Raw genomic sequence first — 9,311 nt, 5'->3', positions numbered from 1 at the left:
CAGGCCCTGTAGTTGTGGTGCACGGGCTTAGTTGCTCCGCCGGCATGTGGGATCTTCCCTGACCAGGGCTCGAACCCATGTCCCTTGCATTGGCAGGCAGATTCTTAATCACTGCACCACCAGGGAAGTTCCTAAGGATCTGTTTAGCTTAAACACAATAAAGGTAGAGTTGTAACCAAATTTATTAGAGCTTCCTGTAATAAACCACAGTGGGGGAGGGGTTCCCTTTATTTATTCAACCCCATCAGAACCTACTTGTATTTTTCAGTGCATCTGTCATGGATTCAGAGGCAGTAAAGTACAGTAGTGGAGTGTTTGCTTCCAGAGTCAGGCAAATCGAAGTTGAGATTCCAGCCCCACTGCTTATTAGTTGTGCCATTATGGTTAGTTACTTAGCCTTGAAGTACCACTTTCCTCATTTGTAAAATGAATATAATAATCGTTTTGAGGGGAATTTCCTGGCAGTCCAGTGGTTAGGACTCCACGCTTTCACTGCCGAGGGCATGGGTTCGATCCCTGGTTGGGGAGCTAAGATCCCACAAGCCCTGTGGCACAGCCAAAAACAACGCAATAGTTTTGAGGGGATCAAATGGGATGATGTATGTGAAGTAATTAGCACAGTGCCTGGCATGTAAAATGCCCTCAGTAAATGGGGGCTATTTTTATCCATTCAATCAAAAGGGACATTTATTTGGTATCTGCTGGGTTCAGGCATGTTGTAATGTAGGTACAAAAATGCTTCAAGACATTGGCCCTTTGCCTGTAAAGAGTTTACATCATGGCTGGTGGAGGCTCCAGAGGAAACACTTTCAGAATTTCAAAGGTAGAATGTAATAAAGGACAGAAATATCATGAAAGGGAAAAGGCTTTGAAGACAGGGTAATCTTTGAGTTGGGCACCTTAGGATGTGAAGAATGTAAGTTGTGTGGGGATGAAGCAACCAGTATTCTAGAGAAAGGGAATAAACCCCAAGAGAGATGTTGGATGGTGAGGACATGTCTGTGTCCAGCAGTCTAGTGTGGCCTGAATATAGGGATTGAGACAGAGGTGGGGAGACAGACAAAAAAAAAAAAACAAAAACAGGGCGGATCAGAAGAGGGGGGCATGTGATTGGAAATGCCATGCTAAAGGCTCTAGTCTTTGTTTGTTGGGCTATTGAAGACTTTGGGGGTAGGGGAGGTAATACAATCCCATAGTTTGTTATTTACTATGTGAGGTACTATCTTTCCTTTATTTGTCCTAAAAGTTTTTTGTTTATTCATGATCTCTCAGGTTTCTGGAGCACTATTAATAAAGGAAAGTCTGAACATTAGTATGGTTTAATTGGGATGTCCTAGCTGAGAGGGACCCTAGCCTTAACTCCAATGAGGACCAGAGAGAATAGAGATCTAAAATGAGCTATTCTATTCTGAGATGTTCACTTTCTTTCCATCTTGCAAAAGCTCACAGCACTGAAACCCTTACCAGATTTTATCAGGAGCTTGGCAAATGATCAACTTTCTTCTCTGGAGGGTACCCCAATATTGAACTTTCAAATACTGACATTTACATGGCCTCTAGTTGTTAAGTTTGTCATGTTACTATTTTTAGTATTATATAATCAATGATATTGACTAGAGTGATGGGTCTAGTTATAGGCCTAACTGCGTCCCGAATCCTTTTCAACTATGTTACCACAATTTCCTCTGTTAAAGATATTTCTTTTAAAGTATTCTTTTTAAAAAAAAATTATTTTATTCTTGGCTGCATTGGGTCTTCGTTGCTGCATGCGGGCTTTCTCTAGTTGCGGCGAGTGGGGGCTACTCTTCGTTGTGGTGCGCGGGCTTCTCATTGCAGTGGCTTCTCTTGTTGCAGAGCACGGGCTCTAGGCACGCGGGCTTCAGTAGTTGCAGCTCGCTGGCTCGGTAGTTGTGGCTCACGGGCTCTAGAGCGCAGGTTCAGTTACTGTGGCGCATGGGCTTAGTTGCTCCGCAGCATGTGGGATCTTCCCGGCCCAGGGCAAGAACCATGTCCCCTGCATTGGCAGGCGGATTCTTAACCACTGTGCCACTGTTAAAGATATTTTGAAGCAAAAGAGTGCCTCTGCTCTTGGGTATATATAACCCTGTTGGTGAACATGATGAGAAAAATCACTGGGTAAGGGATTAGGCAGGCACAGATTGTATTTTATTTTGCGTTTTTTTTTTAATATAATACTTGCTTTAGCTAAAGTGATTATAACCCAGAACATGTGGGTTTAGAATAAATACAGTTGCATAAAATTGGATTGCTTTTGTTCCAATGTTGACTTTTCTCCCTGTATGAGTGAATCACTTAAATTTGGAGAGTAGAATCATTTTACTTCTTTCCAGCCCAACTGGAATATCTGCAGACAGAAGACAAAGTACAAGGGCTTATGAGAGACGGACAATGAAGCTCCATCCTCTGGGAAAAGGAAAGAAAATGTGAAGGGAGGAGATAGCTTCAAAGGAGGGAGGCTACAAAGTCTCCTTCCTGCCTTTCCCAACTTGGTCCAGGTTAAATTTACATTTCAGTGATGACTTAATACTACTACTAAAGATTGTATGTAACTTTTAAGTTTCTCAGATGTTTGTTATCCTGGTAGAAATCCTGCATATATATGTGTGTATGTGCATGCGTGTGTGTGTGTGTGTGTGTGTGTGTGTGTGTGTATGTGTGTGTGTTGTGTGGTGAGGAGGCCTAAGGGTGTTTATTTAAGGAAGCAGAGGGTAGGGTCTCAGAACTGACAATCCTTACTGGTATTGTCAGGCAGATACGGATTAGAGCTTGGTAGCCGAGAAAGAGGGAGAGAAGAAGGGAGTAGCAGAGGAGTGGCGAGCAGGTATTGCAGTGAGCCTGTCTAAGGTAAATGGCACGGAGGCTGCATTTTCTGACCCAGGGAGATAAAAGACAGCGCCGTCCTTGGCACTATGTGCGGTGACCCGTAGCAGGATCACAAGTCACCACCCTCCGACCCCCAGAGACCCCGGCCCATCTTCCTCCACTCCGCCCTACAGCTCTTGAAGTCTGCAGCTCCGGCCCAGGATGCAGGCGGCGAGGCAGCTCTTTGAACCAGGCCAGGGACCAGGTTCCTTCTCCAAATGCACAGGACACAGAGCGGGGCTGCACTCCCCAGTCGTCCGCTGGCAGGCACTCACGCGCGGCGCAGCCCGGGCCGTGGGAGCTGTCCGTGGTGCTGAACACTTCCTTGGGCTTGGTCGGACCCGCGACTCTCGAATCGCGTCGCCAGCCTAGGCGGAGGGAAGGCTCAGTGGGTTCCGCGGAGCGCGAGCGCCCGAAGGCCTGCGGCGAAGATTTAGATCCCTGACAGAACCCCCTATGCGACTCTGTTAGCGCAAGCCAGGACTCCATGCAGGATCCAGCGCTTGAGGGCGAGTCCCTCATCTTTCTCCTACATCCCGTCTCAACTCCCACCCACTTCCTCCCCTGCGCCTTCCTTGTTCAAACAGCACCAGGTCCTGCCGAGAGCGCGGGGCTTCACGCGCCTCCTCTCCCTTGTCCACTGCGCTCTCCTCCAGAGCGGGACTCTCCCAGGGCGCAGCAAGTTCCCGCAGCAGAGGTTCTCCCTCGCCCCTCCGGCCCAGGTTTCCGGCCGCTCCTTCCTCTTCTGCTTCTATTCTCCCCACACTATCCACCTCTCCAGTTCTCTAAGCACCGAGTCGGGAGGTGCGTGCTCCGCCCCTTTTTTCCGTACAAGGACACGATGGAGTGGGGGGCGGGGCGGAGGGGAGGCGCCGCGAGCCCACTGGGAACGCTTGAATCTCTTCAGTTCCGCGGAGAAGCGGAGAAGGCTGCACGGCCGTCTTGGGTGGAGGACCTCTAGGGACCATCAGAATTCTCCCCCTCGTTCCCCGGAGCGCTTTTCCATCCGCCAAGCCCCAGTCACCAGGTAGGACTGTGCTCCTGGATCTGGCCTGTGGGGACTGTAAGGGCTCTAAATAGAGTAGAAGGCATTGAAATAACCTGTGCACATCTAACTCACAGACTTAATTTTACAGAGGTAGGGGTGACGGCACTTTAAATTTTGTTGTTATTTATTGTGGCCAGTCATTCCAGAGGAATATTTGGGTCACTGAAGTGTGTGTGTGTGTGTTGAGGGGCGCAGTTGGTGTATGAGGGGGCGGAGAGAGAATGGGAAGTGACGGACTTTGATTCTCTTTGGACAGGTGGCCATGGCCTCATTGGCGACTCAGGGTCCCGGGGCCCCTGACTTCTTTTCTGGGCTGCTGCGGGCGGCTTCAACTCCGGCCAACCAGAGCTCAGGAGCCTTGGTGGGCAATGGGTCGGCGGCTGGTCCGGGCGCGCAGGCCATCGCGCCATTCCAGAGCCTGCAGCTGGTGCATCAGCTGAAGGGGCTGATTGTGCTGCTCTACAGCATCGTGGTGGTTGTGGGGCTGGTGGGCAACTGCCTGCTGGTGCTGGTGATCGCACGGGTGCCTCGGCTGCACAACGTGACCAACTTCCTCATCGGCAACCTGGCCTTGTCGGACGTGCTCATGTGCACCGCCTGCGTGCCGCTCACGCTGGCCTACGCTTTCGAGCCACGCGGCTGGGTGTTCGGCGGCGGCCTGTGCCACCTGGTCTTCTTCCTGCAGCCCGTCACCGTCTATGTGTCTGTGTTCACGCTCGCCACCATCGCGGTGGACCGCTACGTCGTGCTGGTGCACCCTCTGCGCCGGCGCATCTCGCTGCGCCTCAGCGCCTACGCGGTGCTGGCCATCTGGGCGCTGTCCGCGGTGCTGGCGCTGCCGGCCGCCGTGCACACCTACCACGTCGAGCTCAAGCCACACCGCGTGCGCCTCTGCGAGGAGTTCTGGGGGTCCCAGGAGCGCCAGCGCCAGCTCTACGCTTGGGGGCTGCTGCTCGTCACCTACCTGCTCCCCCTGCTGGTCATCCTCTTGTCTTACGTCCGGGTGTCGGTGAAGCTCCGCAACCGCGTGGTGCCGGGCTGCGTGACCCCGAGCCAAGCGGACTGGGATCGCGCGCGACGCCGCCGCACCTTCTGCCTGCTGGTGGTGGTGGTGGTGGTGTTCGCCGTCTGCTGGCTGCCCCTGCACGTCTTCAATCTGCTGCGGGATCTCGACCCGCGCGCCATAGACCCCTATGCCTTCGGGTTAGTGCAGCTGCTCTGCCACTGGCTCGCCATGAGCTCGGTCTGCTACAACCCCTTCATCTACGCCTGGCTGCACGACAGCTTCCGTGAGGAGCTACGCAAGCTGTTGTTCACCTGGCCCCGCAAGATCGCGCCGCACGGCCAGAGCATGACAGTCAGCGTGCTCATCTGATGCCACTGCGCCAGGCCTTGGGGAACTCCATGTCCGCTTGTCTCCGAGGATGCCCACCCGAGGCCGGACTGGAGAGTTTATTCCAGAGCTAAGCTAATACTAAGCCAATAAGGGGCAAAGCTTCCAGCCCAGCCTTCTTGTCCAGCTGTCTTTCCTTGTCCTGTGTCTTTGTAAAATGCTAAGTGGGCTTTGTTGAGAGTCTTGTGCTTTGCTTGCAGGAGGCCGGGGAGAGGGAAAGAGGATTTATTATTTCCTCCGTTTGCCCTTGAAGGCCAAACAAAGCTCCTTCTCCTGGTTCAAAACAGTATTTCAGGACCGTAGCTGCCTTCCTTGTTCCTCTTCTGCTTGCTCAATGGGGAGATGAAGGAGCAATGAGCAGGGGGTTTAAAATGGCTTTGTTGGGGTTGGTAGAGCTTCTCAGGTTGCCTTTTAAAAGGGGCTCAGCCGAGATACAATTGCTTAGTCAATTTGAACCCATTAATTTCTGGGATTCCAGGGAAATATGTACTACAACTCTAGGATTTCAGCATTTCCTGAATAAGACCTTTATATGCCAAAGGGGTTTTAATTTTAAATCCACTTGAATTTATAGTACAAAAACACTTACAAACCACCTTTCAAGAGGTTTTGCTACTGTTTTCCCTCCTCCTTATCCCCCAATTTCTATTTGAAAATGATGAGCTGAATTAGTCGATGAAGATATAGATAAATAGGGATAAAGAGGAAAAGGTTCAAATCGTTTGGGGGGATATATAACTGCATGGGACACACACCCTATCCGCGAGTATGCTTGTATATACACACCCAGTGTTTGCCACAGGCAGGCACTCAAATATTTGGTTTTCTGGATACGCAGTGTACGCTGTGTGCCGTAGCGTAATGCTCTTTCCTGATCTCGCAGCGAATCAACAGCTGTCAACTGACTGCTCAGCGCCTGCTCTGTGGTGACACACTTGGAACACGATCAACTCAGAATATAAGGAAGGGGAGAAGCTTACTTAAATCCAGAACAGAAGAGTAAAGTGCCACCTACAGGGTGCACAGATCAAACACTTAATTCCTTTCCGGGTGAAGGGAAGAGGTGATGACTGTTGGGCCATGATACCAGGCTGCTAATCCTTACCTTAACATCCCAGGAGCTCTTTGAATGAGGACAAGGGTTTCCACATTGATGTTGGAATAATGACAGTGGCAGTGAAGGCAGGAGTCTTGGGAAATGATACATGATATGCAGCTGTCAGATTAGCCCTTGTGGCATATAGGCCATGGACTGGTGTGTCTGCAGCCATTCAGCTACCAGCTGGAAGATTCCAGTACTACTCCAGCACTAAACAGCAGAACCAGTGCTTTCCCACCTCTCCCCTTCTCTTACTCTCAATGAGCTCATTCACTCATTAAAGTGTGCCCCGAAAGGAAGGGAAAGAGGGGGTGATTTGGGGATGACAAGGATTATACCCTTTCACTCTGATGTCAGTAAGCACAATGGAAGAGTGGCTCCATTCATCGTTGGGCTCGTTAGCAATGTGAGTCTTTAGTACTTATATGACTAGACTTTTCACAGCATGGGGAAGGGCAGGAAAAGGCTGGAGAAAGGAAAAGGCAGGTGAACTTGGGAGATGCCATTACCTCTGGCAATGGCGCTAAAACTAACTTTCAGCTTCGTCTGTGGATTTAGGGAACAAAGAGCCTGTGCTCTAATAATGTGACCCACGCACAGCGTGATGTCACTCCCCCACCCCAAATGAGCTCATCTCCCAGCATCCCAGGGACTGGTTCCTGTGCTTCCAGCAGCTCTACTGTTTGGGAGACTCAAGGTTAGACATTTCCTATTTCCTCAGATCATTCTTTGGATGGGTATGTGTGGAGAAGGGAGGGATTGGGGGAAGGGGTGGAAGTAGTTGGGGGAGGAATCTGATTAATTGTGGTCTCTTCACTGGAGGGTTTAAGTCACTGGTTCTCAGCCCTGGCTGCTCCTAGAATTACCTGGGGAGCTTTCAAAAAACATCAGTGCCTAGGTCCTATCCCCAGAGAGTCCAGTTGATTTGAGATGGGGACTGGGTATCAGCATTTTTCAAAGCACTTTAGGTGATTTTAACATGCATCCAAGGTTAAATGCCTTAAGAATTATTCTCTTTCTAATGAACCTCAGAAACATCTGAATGAAGCTTTGGGAATACTCTATTAGCCTTTAGACAATACCTGGTGGAGCACGTAGAGGTAAATCCTATAACAGAATATATAGGTATCCATTCAACAGTTTCCTTACACATCTCTGTGTAAGGCTCTGTATGAGTCCAATCAGTTTTTTTTTTAAAGTATTGTCATTCAATTTTAGGTCAATGGCGTTATAAAGTTATACACCATGAATTATTCCAAATCCTGGTTGCTGGCATGTTAAAAAAATTGAAATGTTCCCTGATAGTTTGATTTAAGTCAACTGTGAGAGGAAAGCGTTCCCATTAATTACTAGAAAAGCTCCCACCAGTTTCTATCATGCCTACATCTTAAGTTAAAAAAAATTTTTTTTAACATTTATGTGGACTTTATGGAGAGCCTAAAGAGGCTGGAGAATTGTGTTTATAAACATCTTTACAAATTATGCAGATTGGCAACTGAACAGCAACTAATTAATTCTTACCCTATCTGAAATCTATTTGAGACGTGTCTGACTACAAAACAAACTGATCAAACAAATCTCTCAGAAGTGAGTCCTAGAGGAATGAATCCACAGAGGGTTGAGGTAGAACTTTTAATTTAATATGGTAGTTCATTTTAGTTAATACCAAGTATCCAGCCCTTTTCCTGCAAGGAGTCGTAAGGCTGGGAATGGAGCCAGCCTGGTACTTGGCACTAGCCCTTTCTGAGGCTGATGGGAGGTTCTGTACTCCTCTTTGCAAGTGTCGTCTCCAAGTCTTACTTTTGGCAGTCAACCAATAGATTTATTTCACTAAATCGGCTGGGGGCTGTTTCAATATGTGTTGGCCACAGTTACCTGGAAATAGCAACTGTGAGAGATGCTAAGGTAACTATTCCAATTGATGTAACGTTTCTGAATTTTTGTTCTTGTGGATTTTCAGTCTGCTCTTCTACCGGGGGTGCTAAGTTCCAGGTTTATTTTCTCAGGTAGGCTAGTTCACCACCTCTGTCCTGTGGCTTGCATTCCTGAACACCTAGTAGTCTGACAAATATAAGTAAGGCACGGAGCTGGCGTCAAGGGGACCCAGGCAAGAGTGTGGCTAGATCTGGGAGTGAACCAGGGTCCATCCCCCGCAGATGAGAGGTTAGGAGCACCTTTATTCCCCAAGGCAAGTCCCTGATTGATTTCCGTTCAGGCACTGGTGTCTGTTATGTGCATAGGATGTATCTGTGGCTGACTTCACTGTGTGAAGCTCTTCAGGCTGGGGCTTGTAGTGTGTTTCACACATTATGGGTTCTCAATAAACATTAAATCAGTAGAACAGTCTCCAGCCGTGGGATTAATAAACTAAGCCAGCTACACACACAGTGTAACCACACAACCTCAGGATGGCCAGGATCAAAGCAAGGATAAATCATGCCAAGGAAAACATGCTACTCAATCTAAATTTGTCAGTTCAAGCTAATTCCAAGAGTGAACTGTTCATTTAGGGCCTGTGACCCCCTGGCCCCAATCTAAGTAGTGACAGCATTTCTGTACATGGCACCAAGCTCTGTGTTCTCCAAGACTGCAGGTGTCTAAATCCGATGGTCCATCAGAGGGAGAGTAGAGAATTTCATGCTTAATTTCTATATCATCATAAATCTGAATCATTATTTAAATGTTAGCATTTAATCACCCACTTCCACCTATGACTTGAGAAATTTTAAAACATTCAACACGTGGGTCTATAAACAAAATTTAATTATCTACATTCCAAAACCTTCATGATAGCATCATAAACAGAATTTTCTGGTACATCTAAACTAAGACTTAAAAATGGATTTGTGCATACCTTTCCAGGGATTTTTTTTGCAAAGTGAGAGAAG

The 9,311-nt window shown here is 48.4% G+C and overlaps 1 protein-coding gene across 1 annotated transcript; it reads left to right on the top strand.

Annotated features, from left to right (window-relative positions):
* The first annotated feature begins 3,665 nt into the window (after positions 1-3,665).
* On the top strand, positions 3,666-8,616 carry PRLHR (prolactin releasing hormone receptor). Its single transcript, XM_004265783.4, has one exon. It carries the CDS (start codon positions 4,194-4,196, stop codon positions 5,304-5,306), a length of 1,113 nt encoding a protein of 370 aa, XP_004265831.1. The 5' UTR covers positions 3,666-4,193; the 3' UTR covers positions 5,307-8,616.
* The last annotated feature ends 695 nt before the right edge of the window (positions 8,617-9,311 follow it).

Source organism: Orcinus orca, chromosome 14 (assembly GCF_937001465.1).
Source record: "Orcinus orca chromosome 14, mOrcOrc1.1, whole genome shotgun sequence".
NCBI lineage: Eukaryota > Metazoa > Chordata > Mammalia > Artiodactyla > Delphinidae > Orcinus > Orcinus orca.
The sequence above is the reverse complement of the archived record's forward strand: the minus strand, read 5'-3'. Positions and strand labels throughout refer to the sequence as shown.

Bases quoted from the DNA above. Each gene is read 5' to 3' on its own strand.
- PRLHR (XM_004265783.4), top strand. From the start codon at position 4,194: ATGGCCTCATTGGCGACTCAGGGTCCCGGGGCCCCTGACTTCTTTTCT.